At 49.7% G+C, this 21,507-nt stretch overlaps 4 protein-coding genes across 4 annotated transcripts; 2 read left to right on the top strand and 2 right to left on the bottom strand.

Moving 5' to 3' along the window:
• UV8b_00992 (uncharacterized protein) lies at positions 1 to 3,669 on the top strand (the record flags this gene model as incomplete). Its single annotated transcript, XM_043138490.1, has 2 exons — positions 1 to 1,719; positions 1,795 to 3,669. The coding sequence occupies 2 exons, from the start codon at positions 1 to 3 to the stop codon at positions 3,667 to 3,669; spliced, it is 3,594 nt and encodes a 1,197-aa protein (XP_042994424.1).
• Positions 3,670 to 4,227: 558 nt separating this feature from the next.
• On the bottom strand, positions 4,228 to 7,860 carry UV8b_00991 (uncharacterized protein; the record flags this gene model as incomplete). Its single annotated transcript, XM_043138489.1, has 1 exon — positions 4,228 to 7,860. One exon carries the CDS (start codon positions 7,858 to 7,860, stop codon positions 4,228 to 4,230), a length of 3,633 nt encoding a protein of 1,210 aa, XP_042994423.1.
• Positions 7,861 to 8,577: 717 nt separating this feature from the next.
• UV8b_00990 (uncharacterized protein) lies at positions 8,578 to 9,143 on the top strand (the record flags this gene model as incomplete). The annotated part of the gene is made up of 2 exons (XM_043138488.1): positions 8,578 to 8,635; positions 8,776 to 9,143. The coding sequence occupies 2 exons, from the start codon at positions 8,578 to 8,580 to the stop codon at positions 9,141 to 9,143; spliced, it is 426 nt and encodes a 141-aa protein (XP_042994422.1).
• A 463-nt stretch (positions 9,144 to 9,606) lies between these two features.
• Positions 9,607 to 11,194, bottom strand: UV8b_00989 (uncharacterized protein; the record flags this gene model as incomplete). Its single annotated transcript, XM_043138487.1, has 4 exons — positions 9,607 to 10,744; positions 10,810 to 10,827; positions 10,893 to 10,959; positions 11,026 to 11,194. 4 exons carry the CDS (start codon positions 11,192 to 11,194, stop codon positions 9,607 to 9,609), a joined length of 1,392 nt encoding a protein of 463 aa, XP_042994421.1.
• Between the last annotated feature and the right edge of the window lie 10,313 nt (positions 11,195 to 21,507).

Below are 21,507 nucleotides of genomic sequence, written 5' to 3'. Positions count from 1 at the left end.
ATGGCGTCGCCAAGCAACCATGTTTCCTCTGCGCTGAACCATGCCGTCCGAAGCATAGGGCCCGTCTTTCTCACCGCGACGGTCCTCCTCCGTAACGATGGCTGCTGCCAGAGCCGAAAGACCCTCTTGGAGCAGCTTCTCCAGCAATTGACTTTCATATCCGGCTTGCTTTATGGCTTGCAAGCATTGGCCCAGCGCTATGAAAGTCTTGGCATAGCGGTCGAGAGGCCCGCTGCGTCCTATGCTGCTCTGCATCGCTGCGAAACCATCTTTGGGCATTTGCTGCGAAACCTGCAGGTGCTCACAGAGGATGAGATTCTGGAACTATTGGAGGCTACAAAGTCAATTTGCTGGACCATCTGTTGCGCTTGCTCCCGCGTGCATACACTTTCTAGCATTCATCATAGCCTGGGGCCCGCTGATGCTCCGTGCCGCCCGGCATCAGACGCGGTTGCCGCGAATGACACTCTGTCGCCCGACTGTTCTATCCCAAAGGATGATATGAAGACCTCTAAGAATCGTCCTTTGATGAAACAGCCAGGCCGGCTCAAGCGATCGAGGCCCGATAACATGCTTACTCGAGGGCGGGCCTTGCCATCCGTTGATGCCCCAATGAGACTGAGACCAAGTACGGCTACGGTCCAGTCATGGATGAGAGTGTTGAACTCTCCTTGGTATGACCGTGCACCACTAGAGTACTCGCTGGAGCTCTGGCAGCTAGAGGCTCGCAATCGGGTCCATCCCATCTACAGGGAAGCCGCTTTGGGGTGGTTCAAATACGCCAAACAAGAGTGGAGTTCCATTGACGCTCAAGTTGTGAAACTATTCTCGAGACCGCATTCCAGTCATTTCATACAGTGGGCGTTGGAGTTTGCGAGGATGCACCTTTCGACTCGACTACAACCGGGCAACAATCAAACACTGGCGAACCACTTGATTGACCTCACTGAGGACCTCGGTTTCTGCAGAACGACGCCGTTACATTTTGCTGCAATGCTCGGGCTCTCTGATCTCTGCAAAGCTGTGGCAAATCCCCTCAACATCGGCGCCGTGGGCATATACGGTTCTGCTTTGTACTGCGCCTTTGTCGGCCCGCCAGTTTTGCTCCTACGTAGCCAGCCGCCGTCGTGGGATGTTCTCATCCAAAACATGGAGCCGACCAATCAGGCCACCATTCGGACGCTTGTAGCCCTTGGTGCCGATTGCGATTTCCGACTTCGACTTGCGGATGCACCTTGCACACGTGCGCAGCTGGCCAACGTCGCATTTATTGCCTCCGTGATGATGAAAGACCCCACCGTCTTTAGGCTCGTCATGGACACAGCATCATGTCAGCTCACGAACGAGTTCACAGGGTTACTAGGCTGCCAATTTTTTCGCAAAGTCGCTCCAGAGTCGAGGGGAGTGCTCAGTGAACTGACCTGTGCTGCCTTGGATTACACCCTGGCAAACGATTCCGAATGTTGGCCCTGGGATGAGGACGACGAGATGGGGGAAGCCATTGCGGGGGTCATGAAGCGAAACAATCTATCATACGATACAAGGACACGGGTGACACTTGGCTTTATCCCTGACGATTTGTTTGAAAGCGCAGTCCGTCAATGCATACTGCATGGTAGTGCTCCTTATTTTCAGCGCTTGTCAATGGATTACCGCTTCCATCCCGACCTTTGCGCGGTGCAGGATGAAGGGGAAGAGGGGACGATACTCCATTTAGCGGTAAGTGGGCAGCAGCACGAGGTGGTATCGATACTTGGCGCGGCTCATGCCAACGTTGAGGCTCTGGATGGTCAGGGGAGAACTCCGCTCTTGGTTGTCGAGGACCTGGACACACTCAATGTGCTGGTGAAGCAGCTCAAGGCGTCGACAAAGGCCACGGACAAGGATGGCCGAAACATCTGGCACTGCGCAGCGGCCACGAACGACGTGACCATCTTGGATTGGCTATGCCACAATGACCCTTGCATCGACGAAAACATCAACGCCCTGAACAAGCTCGGCCGTTGTCCTCTGGCCGAAGCACTCATGTACGGTGAGAGCTTGTCTCGTGAAATCAAGAAGTCAATCCCGCCGCGACCCCTTGCCGCCTACCGACTTGTCGAGGAGCCGCTCACGAATTGCCGTGCCGTGCTTGACGACGCCCACAGGCCGATTTCTCACCTCGCCGTCGAATGGGGTGAGCTGAGATTGGTTGAGTTGCTGGCCGCCAGAGGTATGGATTTTCGGGCCACATGCGACAAGGGCCGAACTGCCCTCCATTGCCTCAGCTCGGCAGCGGAGCCAGGTCTTGTCACACGTCTCTTGCACCTTTGTGACGGTCTTCCCATGGTGTCTGGCGATGGATTCACGCCTCTGGAGACCATCTTTGACAATAGCTTCCCGTCTACTTGCATCGGCTTGTGTCCTTCAAACCACCCCTCATGCCACAAGGTTATGGACAAGGCCGTGCTCGAGTCCCTTGTTTCGCACGAGACGCTGCATCACCACAACGCTGCGGGAGACGGGTGCTGGGCTCTCTTCTGCGCAGCGGTTACGCGGCTTCTCCGTCGCTGCATGCTCCATAAGGAGGGCATAACCAAGGAAGTCGAGTACTCTTTCCTCAACGGCGTAATGTGCCTCAGCAATCAGGGCGCTCTTGAAGCTCATGGGAGAGAGACTGGGAAGGCGGGTGTTTTATGCTTTGCATCCGATGGAGCCGACTCGGACCACGTATGGGGCCTCCAGGTCAGCCGTTTTGTAGGATACGTGCTGGGCCCTTGCGCGAAACATGACGCGGAACACATGGCGGCCTTTTATCAATCCCAGGAGGCCATGTGGCTGCTTCTCGAGGCCTTCTTCTCCGAGCATGTCAAAATTGTGGGATTTCTCGCCGGCAAGGTTCCACTGCATCACCCAGTGGAGAGACTGGGCGGTCGCTCCATCTTGCATTTGGTGATGGGATCCGACAAGTCACGGCCCGACTGTTTCAAGGCGCTAGCACGAAACTCTCACTTTGGCAAAGTGGGCTCCTTTGACAGGCGACTTTGCGACGTCATCTTGGCGGGTGGCACGACGTGCGCGGTAGCCAAAATAGGCCTCCTTATCGATCGCGGGCTCAAACCTGACATCCCCGTCATCTCGGAGATACCGGAAGAGAGCACTACGCTCCTGGCAGAGGCCGTCTCGATGAACTACACCGACTTGGTCAAGATGTTGCTGGAACGAGGCGCTCATCCTGGGTTTGGCCGCTCCGTCAACGCCATCACTGCTGCGGTGGAGCGCGATGACACGGACATGCTGTCGTTGCTGGCGAGTAAGCTTGACGAGTCCTTCAGCTGGGACTTTAGCGTCTGCCACGCCCACGTCGAGGGTTACAACACCATCGACGTGGCCATTGCGCGCAAGTCGCACAGGGCACTGGAGATGCTTCTTGCGCAAACCGAGATGAGAATGATTGTCAACTCGCCGAGCGCGGTCAATCGAGGGACGCCCGCCCACTTTGCGGCGCGGCGCGACGACGTGGGGAGCCTGCAGCTGCTGCACAAGTACGGGGCCGATTTTAGTATGCTAGACGACGAGGGGCGCTCCGTCTTGGAAGCGGCCAAGTCGAAGGCTACGCAGAGAGTGGTGAGTGAGCTGATGGGCGCGGCTGCGGCTGCAGCTGCAGCTGCCGATGTTTGCGGAGTTTGAAGAGGCCTGCACGAACGCCCTGCGACCGGAGCATGGTTTTTTTTTTTTTTTTCTTTTTTTTTTTGTGTGTGTGTGTGTGGACCATGGACATGGATATTGTAATCTTGAGCTTTTATCGAGAAAAAAAGGGGGGGGGGATGGGAGACGAGACTACATCGATCATGGAAGCTGTGGACTACTGGGCAGATGTGCATTTATTGCAGCGCAGATGTTTGCAGACAAGACAAGGTTCCCCCGGGTATCCCCTTATTCTTCCTTGTTCTGCTCCTTTGCCGACATGTGCGCTCCCAGATGTCGGGGCTACCGGGCACATGGCCCAGAAAAATACAAGACGAGGGACGACCTGATTCTGATGGCAACGTATAACATGATGTATGTGTTTCATTTGCAGGCGACGAGATACACGAACGAACCCCCAGGCCCAGGCCCAGGCCCAGGCCCGATGGAAGAAGAAGAAGAAGAAGAAAACGCCAGAACATGCTCCAAAAAGTGCCCTCTCTCCGTCTCTCTCCCTGTGTGTGTGTGTGTGTCTCTCTCTCTCTCTCTCTCTGTCCCCCTTCATCCCCAGGTGCCGCCGCCGCCGCCGCGCCCCCCCCTCCGCTGCGCGCTCAGGCGCCAGTCGTCCTCCCCGGCAAACTTGTTGTACAGCGGCTGGATCCTCTCCGTCTTCTTGCGCCTGCTCAGCCTGTCGCTCGGGGCGACCTTGAAGAAGGTCGGGGCCGCCTCGACCAGCCACTTGGGCTCGATGGCCGACGTGCAGTGCATGTACTCCTTGGTGGTGAGCACCAGGTCGTGGTAGATGACCCACTCGGCGTGCTTGCCGAACAGGGCCGAGCTCGGGTGCAGGTAGACCGTGGTGCCCTCGGTGAGCGTCTTGTAGCCCTCGTGGGGGTCCTTGCGGGCGGCGTTGCGGAAGAAGCCGGCGCAGAGGGCGCGGCGCACGCGGTCCGTGTCGCGGCCGCACGACACGACGGGGTGCTTGTAGCGCTCCATGATCTTGACGAGCTGGTCGCGCACGTCCTTGGCGCGGCGCATCGAGCGCGCCTGGATGAAGTTCTCGAAGCACCAGGGGCTCGAGTAGGCGTGCTGCTTCCACGCGTTGTACACGTTGAGCAGGGTCAGGTGGTCGCCGTGGGGGTCGTGGAACTTTGCCTTTTTCTGGTCCGCCTGCGCCTGCTTCTCCTTGGGCCGGTAGAAGACGACGCCCTGGAGGGAGAGCATGGCGATGATGCTGAGCGCCTCGTCGGAGCAGGCGTGGTCCACGGCCGCCAGCAGCACCTTGGCCGACGACGGGTCCATGGGGAAGTCGGCCATCTTGCGCCCCAGGCGCGTCAGCAGGCCCTCGTCGTCGAGCGCGCTGAGCGCGTACAGCTCCTCGAGCGCCGTCAGCATCGTCTTGACCGGCGGCGGGTCCATAAAGTCAAAGTGCAGCAGGTCGTTGATGCCCATGGCCTTGAGCATCAGGATCGTGTGCGACAGGTTCTGCCGCTGGATCTCGGGGATCGTCGTCGGCAGCATCTCCGACTGGTACGCCGCCTCCGTGTACAGCCGGAAGCACTTGCCGGGGCCGGTGCGGCCCGCCCGCCCGGCCCGCTGGTTCGCCTGCGCCTGCGACACGGGCGTCACCACGAGCGAGTCCATGCCCAGCTTGGGGTCGTACGCGTTCTGCTTGACGAAGCCCGGGTCCACGACATAGTAGATCTCGTCAATGGTGATGGACGTCTCGGCAATGTTGGTCGCGATGACCACCTTGCGCGCCCCCGGCGGCGCCGGGTCGAAGATGCGGCTCTGCATCTCCGCCGGCAGCTGCGCGTACACGGGCAGGATCAGCAGCTCCGGCACCGACGGCCCCAGCGCCTTCATGCGCTCAAACAAGATCTCGCACGCCGTGTCAATCTCCTCCTTGCCCGTCAGGAACAGCAGTATGTCGCCCTTGGGCTCCGTCAGGTGGATCTGCATCACCGTGATGAGCGCCGCGTCCAGGTAGTCCGACTCGGGCTCCCTCGAGTACAGAATCTCCACGGGGAACGTGCGGCCAGGGATCGTGAAGATGGGGCACTCGTTGAAGTAGGACGAGAACTTGTCGGCGTCGAGCGTCGCCGACGTCACAATGATCTTGAGGTCCGGCCGGCGCTTCACCGCCTTCTTGAGCAGGGCGAACAGCACGTCCGTGGCAATGGTCCGCTCGTGCGCCTCGTCCAGCATGATGACCGAGTACCGCCTCAGGTCCGAGTCCATGAGGATCTCGCGCTGCAGCATTCCGTCCGTCATGTACTTGATCCTCGTCGCGGCGCTTGTGCAGTCGTCGAACCGCACCAGGTACCCGACCTCGCCGCCCAGCCGGCACCCGACCTCCTCCGCCACACGCTTGGCGACCGACATGGCGGCCACCCTCCGGGGCTGCGTGCACCCGATGATGCCCCTGTCCGCGAAGCCCGCCTCGGCCAGGTACTGCGTCAGCTGCGTCGTCTTGCCCGACCCCGTCTCGCCGACCACGATCATGATCTGGTGCTCCTGCACGGCCTGGATGATCTGGCTGCGGAAGGCGAACATGGGCAGCGACTCGCGCTGCTCCTTCATGCTGAGCTTGGTTCGCTTGCCGACCGGCTGCCCCTTGGGGACGACGGCCTTCTTCCACTCGGGAACCTCGTCCGGCTCGGCATGCATCCTCGCGCTTCTCAGGTCGCTCGCAAAGGTGCGCTTGTCCGGGTCGGCCATGGGATCGTGCCACTGGGACGACAGGTTCTGGTTCGTCTGCTTCTCCTTTGCGGCCGCGTCTGCCTCCTGCTGCTTCAGCTCTTTGCGTTCCTTGGCTATCGCCGTCCCGCACATGGCCGCACGGTTCATGGAGCCATCAGGTGCCTTGACGACGCGGATCGGGGACAGTTCCAGGGATTGCTTGGTCTGCCCCGCCAGGAAGGGCGGCTCGTCGTCGCGAACTTCGATGTCAACCTCTTGTTCCAGTTCCATCTCGCCGTCGCCGCGAAGGGTTGCGTTGTAATCTTCCTCCAGGTCGGGATAGTCGGCAGCTTTGGCTACCCCGGAAGCAATGAGCTGCCGTATTTCCCATCGCTCCGGCGACGTCATTCTTCTCCTATGAGGCGGCGGGGCTCCAAGCGCATCTCGCGGCATTGCCGTTGTGCCGTCCGCGAAGCCGTTCCTGCCGCCACCGCCAAGGGCTTCCGTGTTGGCGCCTGTGGTAAGTCGTGCCTGCGGCTGCAGATCCCGGCCCGAGTCTTGGTCCACGTCCTTCATGGATAGGCCGATCCTGTTCCCCTCAATGCTGTTCACTTTGACCCAAACGTTCTGGTCTTTTGATAGCAGGTCGGAGGGATGGTTTACTCTCTGCCCGGCCATGATTCTCGATATGTGCACGAGTCCATCCACCTTGCCCTTGACGTGCCGCAGCCGAACAAAGGCGCCAAAATCTTTCAGACCCGTTATGCGTCCTTGATACACTTTGTGGAGTTGAGGTTCGTCGTCCAAGTTGGGTTCTGGGGTTCTGCGCAATCGATCGTCGCCGTCGCCGTTGTCGCGGTGGCCATAATCATCATCACCATCATCATCATCGACGTGATTTCTTGGGCGGCCGCGTCGTTGTCTTCGAGATGGGCTGAATCCATCTCGCCAGCCTTGGTCGTCGCCATCTCGTGATGTAGACCGTGACCGGAAACGCTGCTTCAACCGCTCACGCGAGCCTGAGCCATCTCGCCTCCGTCGCCGCCGAGATTGCTTGTCGTAATCGGGACTTCTGCTGCGCTTGCGCGAGTCTTTCCCCTTGCTCGCTCTGCCTTCCAGGCCTTCCAGGAGCGCCAGGGTGTCGTCAATGGCATCTCCGCCGTCGTTTCCAGGCTCCCGGTCAGCAAGAGCGAGGCCGCTGAAAACCTTTTCTTTCTCCTGCAGCGTCCTCGAGCGATGTCGATGCTCCTCTCCGTTGGCCTGCCCGTTCTCGCCCTTGAACTTGGGGTGCAGGGCAAGCACCAGGCGGTCGATGCTGTCCACCAAGCTTGGCGGAAAGTCTGCGCCGAGCTTGTCGAGCTTGTTGCGGAAATCGCTCGAGTCGCGGCTTTCGAGCCGGTGGGCGATGAGGAACTCTGCCAGGGTCTTGTCGCCAACACCCACGTGATTCTGGAGCTCGGACGTGACCTTTGATACGAGAGACAGAAGCTCGAGATTCAAGAGGTCGTCCATGACTGGTCAAGTTGCTCTGCGTGCTCCTGCGCAAAGCGAAGTGATGATGGGGTGGAAGAGGCCCAGACTTTTTGCTTGATCTGCAGTGACAGCTTGGCAGGCGACGGGTAAAGGCCGGAAACGCCACGCCCGCCCGCCTGCCTGCTGCCTGCCTGCCTGCCTGCCGGCTCGTGGGAAGAAGCTACCCTAGGCCGGCGGCCGGGGTTCGACTTGGCCTGCCTCTGCTCTGCTTTGCTCTTGGATTTTCTGATTCTCTCCTTTTCTCTCTGCTTGTGTTTCCCCTCTTTAACTTTTTTTTTTTTTTTTGCTTCTTTTTTCTTCTTGTTGCTTCTTCTTGCTTCAGCAGCACTCGGATGATGTAACAACCTCCCGACTTGACCACAAATGTCAAATGCTCCTTCCCTCGGAGACTTGGTCCCCGCCACCCAATCAAACCACAGGACTCTGCCCCAGAACCACGCAAGCAACCTTGGCTAGCCTTGGAGAGACCCGCTTCACCACTGAAACACACCCCCCCTTCCCCACCCAACAGGGCCAACACGTTCTCGTCGGTCTTCAGTCGTCATCCTCATCCCCCCCAGCACACAAGACAATCACACCTCTGGATTCTTTTCCTCTGTCGTCTCGGCAAACGTCTTGGAAACGCCAGCCTTCCCGCGCGCCTCTGTATCCCCTCCATACCAAGACCCATCGCTTTCTCGCCCTCATATAGCAGCCATGTGCTCCGCAGACATCTTTCTCGGCGTCCTGGCCATCTTGTTCCCGCCTTTGCCTGGTAGGTCTCCCCCCCCCCCCCCGATCCGCCTACTACGCCTTGATGCCGCGCCGCGTAAGCCAGTGTGGAAAAGGGAAGAAAAAAAGAAGAAAAAAAAAAAAAACCTCGGCATTTGCTAACGGCAGCGTAATTTTGCACAGTCTGGGTCAAGTGTGGAATCTGCAGCGCCGACTCCATCATCAACATTCTCCTCTGCTGCCTCGGCTTCCTCCCCGGCCTCATCCATGCGTGGTACATCATCGTCAAGTTCCCCGAGCCTGCGTACGAGTACGAATCCCTGCCCCAGGAGGGCGGTCGCGTCACCTACGTATATGTTCACGAGCAAAACTGCCGACCACCCCCCCGCCAGGGCGGCATGAGCTACGGTACTACGCAGGGCGGCGGCCAGCATGGGGGTGCTGCTGCCCCCGAATCTTCTGGGCAAGGCGCGTCAAATGCGCACGAGGGTACGGTGCCGCCTTCGTATGCCGAGGTTGTTGCTGGAGATCACAAGACTCAGACGCCTTGAAGAGCGCATTTTTAGGCGAGGGCTAGCCAACGAGGGAACGGGATTCTAAAGGGCTTGACAGCCTGAGTAGCAGCAGAGGGTGTGGACGGGTTTTGGACTTCTTGGAAGAGATGTGAAACAGGAAATGGAGTTCTTGGGGGGCGTCGAGGCAAACGTGTGACCCGTGTTGTAATGGACTCTGCGTCTTTTTCGAGTCCCAGTTTTTAGTTGATTTTTTTTTTTGATTTTTTTATTTGATGGTGTGAGAGTAATTGATGGAAATTTTTGTGTATGCATACTTGCGTCAAAGTTTCCGAGTACAGTTGCTTGGATCCATTGGGCGTCTTGACTCGCCCACGACTCACTCAAGGAAAGTCTACGTGCGTAAAAATCCCAAGGTCTTCTTCGGCGTGTTGCCAAACTCCTCAATCGTGTAATCCTCTGCAAAATGAGACCGGCCCCCCCCATGTCGCAAATGTCCACTCTAGGCGACTTCCGCTGCAGCCTGTCCCTCTTCCGCAGCTGCGTCGTTCGCAGATGGTGCAAGCTTGTCATGCTGCCTCGGATGTTTGAAATGCCTCATCATCTGTTGAGGCAAGAAGGTGTAAAACGTGGGAACAATTCTCGAAACAGTCTTGAGAATCCACAGCCCCGTGATCAACTCGACAACGGTCAACTCCATCTTCATGCCGGGCAGAATATTCTCCAGCAGACAGTCTTCCAGATACAACCAACAACAAAACTCCGACTCCTCTGCAGAGGGCGTCGCCTCCGGGTCTGGCTGTTGTTGTGGGCGGACCCACTCGTCCTCGATCACGGTCCGCTTGAGAAACACTTTGCCCACTGGGTCAATCTTATTGCTGTACCCTTCAACCTCAACGGCGGCGAACTGTTGGAGCATTGTGCCGGATGGCCTATCGATTCTGACGACTTTGGCTGTCAGATCATGCTGCCTGCGTGCCTTGACACCACCGCCCTTTGCGAAAAGATCCAAGGTAGCGGCTTCACCACGCAGCTCACAAGCGGTGCGGAAGACAGCCTTTGCGTCAAAGCCATCCGGTGGCGAGAATGACAGAAACGACCAGTCGCTAGCGTCGGCCTTGTCCAGGAGCTCCATCGCGGCCAGGTTGAAGCAGCCAGGCAGGTCGCTGCTCAGCTGGTTCAGCATGGGCCATTCAATTCTTGCCTGTTGGCATACTTGCAGAGCGGACTCGACGTTGTCCTTGTACTCTGTACAGATGCCATGCTGCAGAACATAGCGCAGGAAGTTTTCGACCAGGTTGATGGCCGCTTCAGCCTTTTGGGGGTGGAAACCAGTTAGGAGCCCAAAAGACGTGGAGAAGAAGCCGGCCGCCACGCCGGCAAAATCCACAGACCAGTGCGCATCATCGCCATTGTAAAAGCGTTCGTCTGTGCCGGAACCAAAGTGCACGGAATCTATGGCGGTAGCTTGGCGACGCTCCGCTGGTGTGAGATCTTTTAGATCTTTTGGGTCGTGCCCGGAAAAGGAATTCTGCGAGGTATCAACGCCACCCATGAATAGGTACTCGTTGAACAGGGCGACTTGGTCTCCTTGCAGGCGGCGTCGTGCTCGAAAGCGCTGAATGCAAGATTGAATTCGCCTGCGTTTTTCCATGTCAGTATCCTTTTGACGGCAACGGAGTTTTTTCCCCTATCCCGGACATACTCATCCAGCGGAACTGTTCTACGAGATTTGGTTAGTAGCTTGATCGAGAAGATGCGAGGTAACGGGACGGGGCGTTGTCGTACTCGGCATATATCTCCAGCTTTTCTTCTGCAGCTTCACCGGCTGTCATGGGGGGGTCCGCAAAGTATTCTGCAAGCCATCAGGGACTGACTGCCACTGTGAAGCCATGTCCATTTGCTAAAGTAACAGACAAACCTTCGAAACCTGTGCCGCGATTTTTGGGCAAAGCAGTGGGACCCCGCCGGGCCATGCTTCTATTGGCCGTGCGGTGGCTCCGAGAATTGGCTGACACGTTGGTGTTTGCAGGTTTATGGTTTCCATCATTCTGAGACGACGACATGAAAGACGACATGAAAGACGACATCTTGTTGCGCTTGTCCCAAAGGAGGTTTCGGTCAATGACTTATTACCATCCAGACAGGATCGGAACGGAATGATGATGCATGGATGCTGGATGCATGCAGGAAGGGAGTTCCCATGATGTTCACTTTTAAATAAGAAACCCAGCCAGGCATTTTCTGGCAGATGGCAGCCAGGTGCCCGCAGTTGGCAGGCTTTGCGCACGAAAGTGCCTGTTGTTTGCAGTCAAGTGTGCCATGCGAAATGGCAAGAGGGTTTTTGACTTGACTGCCGGCAAACGACATCATGTTTCCAGTGGCATCAATGCTTCCAACCTCGTCTCTCGCCCGTCGTTTGGATAGGTCGGACCATGCGTTGCAGAGACTCGACCGACGCGAACTGACATATTACGGAGGAGGTGGCCACCGAATTTGGCCAACAACATACAAGCAAGCAATTCGTGCGCGGCTGTCCACGCGTTTCAGCAAGTACATCGGGGGGGAAGGGTCGCCAGCGGAATGTTTGTTTGTACAAGCCCGCCTGACGAGGCATGGGTGTGAATCTGATTGCAAAAGCAGTAGCTCGACCTTTCATGAAAATTGGAAATACATACATACAGCGCCCCACAAGTTGTCGTAGCCTTCAGCAAGGGGCTGAAGACGTTGGGGAATTGTTGGGGAATTGAACATACGTGCCCTGTTTCAATGTTTGCTATTTTGTCTGCGGTTTATTACCTACTATCAGGAAGCAGGGAGAGAAAGCGGTATATTATAAAGGGTTGACCTGACCTGTCTCAATAGTACTCAGGTCACTAGCTATTTATAGTGGGCACGGGGGTAACCCTAAGGGGCTACTGTTCCCTCGGTTATATGTGCCACATTCGTATCCGGATATTCCCGATATATGTGATGATCCACCGGTATCCCCGCCAATACACCCCCCCAGGATATGCTTTATCGAGCATATCCTACTATATAGCTAATTCCTATAGAAAATAAGATAGCAAATAGAACTATAGAAGTTATTATACCGTAGCAAGAAGAGCGGTAGAGGCGCTATTATTGAAAATAACCCTTAGGGGTAAAAATGCCCCTATTCGCATATATTATTGTGAGGAACGTAAAAGACAATAGAAAATAACAATAAACCACAAAATTTAGGTCTACGTAGGAAAACGTATGCGGCTATTGAAACGCATCTTCTTAATCTGTTTGGTAAGGCTTTTCATCATCCTCTTTATAAGGCATTTCCTTAATATCACGACGAATATCGTGAGACTGCCTAGTATTACGGGAGCCTTTTAATACTACTAGCCCTAGCTAATGGCGGAAGGTTTTAAATTTCTGGCCTATTAGGGGCTTGGTAAAACCGTTAGCAATCATATTACCTATAGGAACCTATGTAATATCAATAGAACCCTTCTGAACTTCCTATCGCAATTAATGATAATGAATATTAATGTGATAGAGCCGGGTTATGAGTTTAAAAAACTCTTCCTTCAATAGGCGAATAGTCTAGATATTATCGCACTAAATAGTAGGGATATCCTATACCAAATGAAGCCCAACTTCCTTATATAGCCTGCGGAATGCGATAACCTCTTTCGCGGTGTATAAAATCGCTAGCAATTCAGCCTCTGTAGATAATATTATTACGGTATCCTATTGACTAGCTTTATATACAATCGGGCCACTAAATAGCTTGATTATATATCCTTGTGAGCTGTATCGGGATGTAATATCGTTAGTAAAAGATGCATCTAAATATGCCTATATTTCCGGGTTATCGGTATTGAATTTAATAGTAATATTCTTTTAAGTATAGCTATAGTTAAGGGCCTTCCTTGCCGCGTGCAAATAGTCTAGACTAGGATTTTGAAGGAAGCAGGAAAGCTATGATCCGATATAGCCTAATTCAGGCCTAATAATTATAATCGGATATACTAATAATCCTACTATTAATTAGTATCGCTAAGTATTATTAGGTTCAGCCGTTCTATTATACTTCTTAAATTTTACGGCGTTTAATAGGTGCTTAGGGGGTTCCTTTCTATCAAAAAAGGTAAGGTTATATTTAATCGTAAGCTTATCGAAGTACGCCCTCTAGGTAAGCTATAGCTTCCCTTCTATATAGTCGCGAATAACTTTAATCGCTAGGAACCAATATTGTTAAAATCCTATAGTAGCCTACTAGGCTGCTGGCCTTATGCCCTACTGGCCTACTAACCTTCTGGCCCTTATACCGCCTCTTGGACTTATGGTAGTATTACCTTAGGCCTTTGCCTTTTACCTTAAGGATTTTCAGTGGATTATTTACTGTATATCAAGTAAGGTAGGCCTTGTTGAAAAGGTGTGGCATTGCTAAATTAGCGTGGTTGCCTACTAGCGTGGTGGCGGCCTACTAGCGTGGTGTGGCATTGCTAAATTAGCGTGGTGGCCTACTAGCGTGGTGGCTAGTCCACTAGTGTGGTGGTTAGTCACTAGCGTGGTGGCTAGTTACTAGTACGGTGACTAATTACTAGTGCGGTGGTTAGGGTGGTTGGAAAGGTCGGATATAGCGGGGTTGCTGACGTATCATAGCGAGCATTACGGGGAGCCCCCTTACTGGCTTCCCTGGATGCCTGGGCCCACCCCTCCTTCGTGTATATATAGGATAGCTTTCCCCCTTCTTTCTAGATAGTAGAAGGGCAGCACAATCGAGTCTGTTAATGCACTATATGCCTCTTAACTTCCACCTTCCCTGCGTTTCTGGTTATCTTATATTTGCCTTGCCTTTACACTTGCCCTGCTTTATAGCACTTGTATAGTCTTAGGACTTGGTGAAAAATCTAGTATTTATACTAAGATTAGTTCACAGGTCGCAGACAGTCTTGTGCCATCTAGCTAGCTAGTAAGGCTTTGCTTTATAGTGACCTTGAGAATTGCAATAGGTTATGAGCCCGGGTTTATACTTTTTTGTTTTTACCCTACCTTTTTGTGTTCACCCCTTGGTCTCTTTTGCTTATTAGTACTACTAATATAGCTATCCTTTGGTATCTTCGGCTTACCCTTATTACCTTTGGCTTACCCTTTATTACCTACGGCATTACCCTGCGGCAATCAACGGCGTACCTAACGGCAACTTACGGCGTAACTTTACGGCACTTTTAGCGTAACTTTACGTTATTTTCGGAGTAACCTACGGCACCTACGGATTTTATAGTGTGGTATCTACCACACTATACCACTGTATAACACTTTTGCACCTAGTGCACGACACCTACTGCACTATACGGCACCTGTTATACTCTTCCACTTATAGCACTTTTGGTACGGCACTTACGGCACCTTTTATATTACGGCACCTATAGCACCCACGGCACCTACGGCACCTACGGCACTTACGGCACCTTTATATTACGGCACCACATAAACACCTTGAATACTAACGCTATATTCTGGACTTGCACAACGCCTACGGCATCTGTGCTTTTATATTGAGACCTACCGCTATATTCTGCGGTTACTTTTTATAGTAGGCTATTAGCTACTATACTAACTGACTATCCAGCTAGTTATTCGACTATTTAATTAGTTATTCGACTATTTTGCTAGCTATTCAGCTAGTTATTCCTCTGTTTTTACAACTATCGGCACTATTTTTCAACGGATTTTTAAACCCTTTTTGCCCACTATAGCAGAGTCAGGATCCTATAAGGTCCCTAAATCCGATACTAAAGTTGATACTAATGCACAACTACAGATGGATATGGACGATATGAAGTCCCAGATGAATATACTAACTGACTTATACAGGGCCTAGTTAGTAGGCAAAATAACGATACCTAGGCTACCTAGGCTACTAATAAGAAGCCTACTAAAGCCACTAAAGCTAGACCTTCCACTAAGACGACTACCACTAAAGATAATAATAATAAAGCTGACGTTATAGAAATCGACTAACCTTCTACCCCTATAAAATATAAGGGTAAAGAGCCTCTTTATACCACAACGGCATCAACAACAACTATCACCAACTAAATTAGTAATAGGGCTATTAAAGAATTAGCTAAGACTGCCAACCGCTTTAAGGAGTCTTAAAAGCTAAAAAGCCCTTATAATTTCGACTAGTGGAAGCAGGCCCTTATAATATAACTTAGGGCCTTTAAAATAGCTAACTTTATTAACGACCCCTCTATAGCAAGGCACTTTAATGAGTCTGAATAGGCCCTTCTACTACTAATGCTAAAGAATAGCTATGGTGAAGAGGCTGTAGAGGCTATAGACTGGTATAATGACCTAGAGGAAGCTTACCTTTTGCTAGTGGCCCAGTATTGCCACTCACTAGAAGTATAGCGGGCATACTTATACCCTACCTTTCACACCCTTATATTTACCGGTTATAAGGGCACCTTAGAGGCTTTTAATAGCGAATTTAATAGCTATATTTCTCGCCTTAGAATTCTAGGTTCTAAGATCGACTCTTTCGACTAAATTAACCAGTATCTTTGGGCTGTAGAGGGGGTATTTACCCGCTAGACGGAACGCCAACGCTCTATAATTAGGGCTTATAGCGCCCAAGGTATTATTAACAGCAGCAAATTTAACCTCTAGTATTTTATAGTTGACCTACTAGAAGAACAGCGTTCTAAAGGGTCTAATAAGGTAGCTACTAATAATAACCCTAAGCAGCTCAAGGCTTCTAAGGACTCTAAGAATAAAGGGTCTGCTAATGCCGCTTCTACTACTAATAATAGCAAGAATAATTCTACTAATAATAGGAAAAAGAAGCAGCAACAGAAGAAGAAACAGGACTGCAGCAAACAGCAAGATATTAAGGCTTTTATTATAGGCAACTATAATACTCAGGATATTAACATATCTTATTCTTCTTCCTCTATATCCACTGATATAAGCTATAGTGCTAAATCAGGCGGTAAGACCCCTAAGGATGCCCTCCTTTACGATATAGGCTCTACTTGTCATATTGTTAATGATAAGAAGTATTTCACCACTTTTCACCACTTTAAGAAGGACGATAAGCCTGTTATTACTACTAGTGGTGGCCCTATTTCCCCTATTGGTTAGGGCACGGCACGATTTACTGTGCTATAGGGCGTTAATCCCACCAAATGGGGTATTATAGAGCTTAAGAATACCCTATATATTCCTACCTTGGATATTAATATTATTAGCGGTGTAAAGCACTATGCCGCTAAAGGGGTATTAATTAAAAATCAGCTTTAGTCAGCAAGCCGTAAATGCATCGGCATTTTTAACTTTGAAAAATACGGCTTTTTCCTTCCACAGAAAGGAATAGACACACCACTACTGCATCAACCTTGCAGCCATTATACTGTCACTAATAGTATAACAATAGAGGTCCCCAGCCCTACTAACCCTACTGATTATAGTGATCCTGAGGATACCACTATTACCCCTATTCCTACTATTGCAACTAGTAAGGAACCTATAGAGGCTACTAGCCCTACTACTAACTCTCCCGCTATTACGACTAGCGAAGAGCCCGCTATTACGACTAGCAAAAATCCCGTAGTGGCTACTAGCCCTACTCCTGCCCCTGTAGCTGCTGATACAGAATATCAGAAGTTATTACAGTTAGCCGGCATTTGGCATATACGGCTAGGGCATATAGGTATTCAGCTACTTAAAAAGACCTATACTAATACCCCTGGTCTTCCTAACCTTAATAAGGTTAAAGATACTAATTTTCGCTGCCTAGCCTGTATATAGGCTAAGAAGGTTAGAAGACCTTCTAAAGATGCGATTCCAAATCCAGCTAAATGCCTGGATATTATAGAAGGTGATACTTTTGCTATATTACCTATGCCATATAACAAACGACCTGTTGCCCTTATATTAGTGGATAGAAAATCCCGATTTCGTTGGCTATACTTACTGCCTAATAGGGAAGGCACTATTATATTTAAAGCATTACAGAGCTTTATATAGAGCCTATAGGTCAGATATAGTAAAACGCCTATTGAATTCCACTATAATGGTGGAAATGAAATTAATAAAATGCTTAGTGATTGGCTTGTCGAACAGGGTATAACTTTTAATACATCTTGCCCTTATATTTATGAATAAAACGGCCTAGCTGAGCGGTCTATTAGGGTTATAGCTGATAGGCTACGTGCTATTATGGCTTGGTCAAGACTACTATCTAACCTCTGGTCTGCTGTTATTACCGGCATTATTATGCTAGTAAATATAATAGCTATTACTAATAGACCTTCTAGCCCCTATTAGGAGCTACTAAAGGATTATGACTATATTACGCCGGAGCACTACCCTGATCTTATTAACCTTAGGGCTATTGGAGCAGCTATTGAAGTGCTTATACCATACGAAAAGCGTGTAAAAAGCCGCAAATTAGCGCCCCGTACCGAGCCTGGTAGGCTCCTTGCTACTTTAGGTAATAATACTTACCTAGTCTACCTTCTAAAGAAGAAGGTTGTTACTAAAATAACTTTTATTACCTTTATTCATTAAAATGAAGGTATAGGCCCTATTTCTAATGGCCTAGAAGGAGACTTTCATAAAGGGCAAAATACAGGTTCAGAGGGGGTATTTAGCAGAGAACCTGCTATTTTACTGGATGACCTAGAAAGCATTCCTAACCCTACTAACTCTACTAACCTTACTAGCGTTATTAATACTAATGCTACCTTAGATAACCGTCCTATATTATAGTCCCCGGCTACTGCAAAGGATGACCTTATAGATATCCTTACTAGCCTTACTCCTGCCGACCTTACTGGCCCTACTGGCCCTGCTGGCCCTGCTGGCCCTGCTGGCCCTGCTATACCTACTAGCCCTACCGACCCTACTAGCCCTACCGACTTATTCCCTAATCAGGATTTATACCACCTAATATGGGATTCCTGCTATGCAGCTAAGCGTAAGCTAGCTAAAAAGGCCCCTGATGGTACGCCTAATAGCTGGAAGGATATACTTCGAAGCCCTAAAAAAGACCTTTGGATAAAGGCATTATTTAAGGAATTTGAGTAGTTATTAGATACTAAAGTCTTCCAATTTATTCCTAAGTCTAGCGTTCCTATTGATAGGAAAATTATACGCAATAGGCCTGTTTTTCGGGTTAAAAAAGATGCTAATAATCAGCCTATAAAATATAAGGCTAGATTAGTGGTTAAGGGTTTTATGCAAGTTGAAGGAAAGGATTTTCAGCATACTTATGCTTCTACCTCTATCCCACCTACCTAGAGGGTTATACTGGCTTTAGCTGCTAGTAATAATTAGGAAATAGAGCAGATCGACTTTATAGGCGCCTTCCTAAATAGCGAACTTTCTGAGACTATTTATATGGATATTCCTGATGGATTTCTTAAATTTACAGAGAGCTTATTGCTAACTGATAGTAAGCTTTAGTCTGATATTCAATGGCAACGGCTATTAACTTTACTTAAAGAAGCCGGCTTTAATCCCTCTATTAAGCAAGCTATTTTACTAAAGAAGGCCCTATACGGGCTAAAATAAGCACCCTGCGAATGGCAATACCGGCTAAAGGACCTAATTTCTAGTGAAGGTTTTTTACCTTTAGCTTCTAATGCTGCCATCTTTTATAATAAGTAAACTAGCACCTTTATTGTTACTTATATTGACGATTGCCTATTAGTTAGTCTAAATATAACTTATATTAACCAGCTAAAAAGGAAATTTTATAAGGTCTATACTATAGAAGACCGCAGTCTGGCTTCCTTCTTCTTAGGCGTATAGATTATACGAAATAGGAAGGAAGGTCTCTTATGGCTACACCAAGCCTAATTTATAGTAGAGGTTCTAGCTAAATTCGGCTTACAGGATACTAAACCTCAGCTTATTCTACTCTAACTAGGAATTCTTAATGAATTTAGTAGAAAAGACCTTAGCCCTACTGATCAAAGCCTTTATCAGAGCCTTACTGGCACTATAATGTGGCTTATGATGATGATTAGACCCGACCTAGCATTTCCTACTCAATACTTCTCTCGGTTTATGTCCAAGGCAACTAATGTGCATTTAAATGCTGCGAAAGGCAGCTTTAGCTACCTCAAAGGCACTAAGAACCAAGCTATTTGCTTTAGTGCTACTAAAAGCAACCAATAGCCTATTATAACCGCTTATTCTGATAGCGATTTTGCTGGCTGTAAAGAAACCTCTAAATCTACTAGAGGCTTCCTAACTACTATTAATAGTGGTCCTATTAGCTGGCGTTCTAAGAGAGCCTCTTTAGTAGTGCTTTCTACTTTAGAAGCTGAATCTAATGCATTACTTAAGACTATCCGTGAAGTATAGTGGCTTTCTAACCTTTGTAAGGAACTAGAAATTAATATCTTACGCCCTATACCGCTATACTGCGATAACCAGGGCTCTATTTCGAATTCTAACGACCCTAATTAGTATGCTCGCACTAAGCATACGCTATTAAAATTCTGGTATATTAGGGAGTAAGCCCAGCTGGGCTTGGTTAAAATTACCTACTTACCTACTAATAGTATGCCTGCTGATGGTCTTACCAAGCCACTGCCGGGCCCTAAATTTACTAGGTTCCGCGAGTTACTAGGTCTTAGGGCCTGCTAACTTATACTAACTTATATTAACTTACTAAGGTTTTTCCTATATTTTTCCTTAGCACTTTTATGGCATTTTCTTTTACTATCCTTGATACGACGATTAGCTTGCTATTACAGTAGCTAATCAGAGGGGGTGTTAAAATCCTATAGTAGCCTACTAGGCTGCTGGCCTTATGCCCTACTGGCCTACTAACCTTCTGGCCCTTATACCGCCTCTTGGACTTATGGTAGTATTACCTTAGGCCTTTGCCTTTTACCTTAAGGATTTTCAGTGGATTATTTACTATATATCAAGTAAGGTAGGCCTTGTTGAAAAGGTGTGGCATTGCTAAATTAGCGTGGTTGCCTACTAGCGTGGTGGCGGCCTACTAGCGTGGTGTGGCATTGCTAAATTAGCGTGGTGGCCTACTAGCGTGGTGGCTAGTCCACTAGTGTGGTGGTTAGTCACTAGCGTGGTGGCTAGTTATTAGTACGGTGACTAATTACTAGTGCGGTGGTTAGGGTGGTTGGAAAGGTCGGATATAGCGGGGTTGCTGACGTATCATAGCGAGCATTACGGGGAGCCCCCTTACTGGCTTCCCTGGATGCCTGGGCCCACCCCTCCTTCGTGTATATATAGGATAGCTTTCCCCCTTCTTTCTAGATAGTAGAAGGGCAGCACAATCGAGTCTGTTAATGCACTATATGCCTCTTAACTTCCACCTTCCCTGCGTTTCTGGTTATCTTATATTTGCCTTGCCTTTACACTTGCCCTGCTTTATAGCACTTGTATAGTCTTAGGACTTGGTGAAAAATCTAGTATTTATACTAAGATTAGTTCACAGGTCGCAGACAGTCTTGTGCCATCTAGCTAGCTAGTAAGGCTTTGCTTTATAGTGACCTTGAGAATTGCAATAAATATAACTCGCCGAGGTCCTTAATCTTAAAAGCGCCTATTAACGCAGCATAAAATGACTTAAATGCCTCTGCCTATGACTTATAATATAAGATGACTAGGTTATCTATATAGAAGAACATAATAAGGGTATCATTAATAAAGATATAGGGGTCCTCGCAGACCTATATGAAGCCCCTTTCTATTAAGAATCGTGATAGCTCTTTAAACCATAGTAATAGCGACCTTCGAAGCCCATAAAGGGCATGCAATAGCTTAATATACGAATAACTATTGTGAAATCCGTTAGGCTGCTTATAATAGACAGTCTCGTCAAATAGCGCATTTAGGAAGGCTATAATAAAATCGTATTAGTGCGTATCTAGGTTAAAGTAATATATTAGGGCCATTAGGAGGCGAAAAGTATATACCGCAAGTATAGTAGCCTAGGTATTACGAAGGTCGAAAGGTTATTAATTACTATAAATATATAATCGGGCCTTATAACCGGTGAGGAAGCCATCTTAGTCCCATTTATAGGCAAATACCTACTTTAGGTCTAATGGCTTAATCTTAGGGTCTATAGATGAATTATTCCGATGAATAATACACCTAATCTCCCTATTGGTGACCTTGCCGTATTCTTCCTTAGCGGTAGCAATAAATTCCTCGCGCTTAGGATACTTTTAAAGCTCTCTCTATATCGCCGGCTCCTTAGGCATATTCGTAATATAAAGGGTCTCTATTATAGCTAACGGCTTTATAATAGCTGCCATAAAGACCTTATAAGCCTTTTTCTCTATCTTAATATAAAATATATCATCGAGGGGAGGTATCGGCTCGGTCTAATCGTCCAACTCAGGCGAAAATAGCGGGGACGGAAGTAATA

The sequence above is a fragment of the Ustilaginoidea virens genome, chromosome 1 (genome assembly GCF_000687475.1).
Source record: "Ustilaginoidea virens chromosome 1, complete sequence".
Lineage (NCBI taxonomy): Eukaryota > Fungi > Ascomycota > Sordariomycetes > Hypocreales > Clavicipitaceae > Ustilaginoidea > Ustilaginoidea virens.
This window is presented reverse-complemented; position numbering and strand designations above follow the sequence as displayed.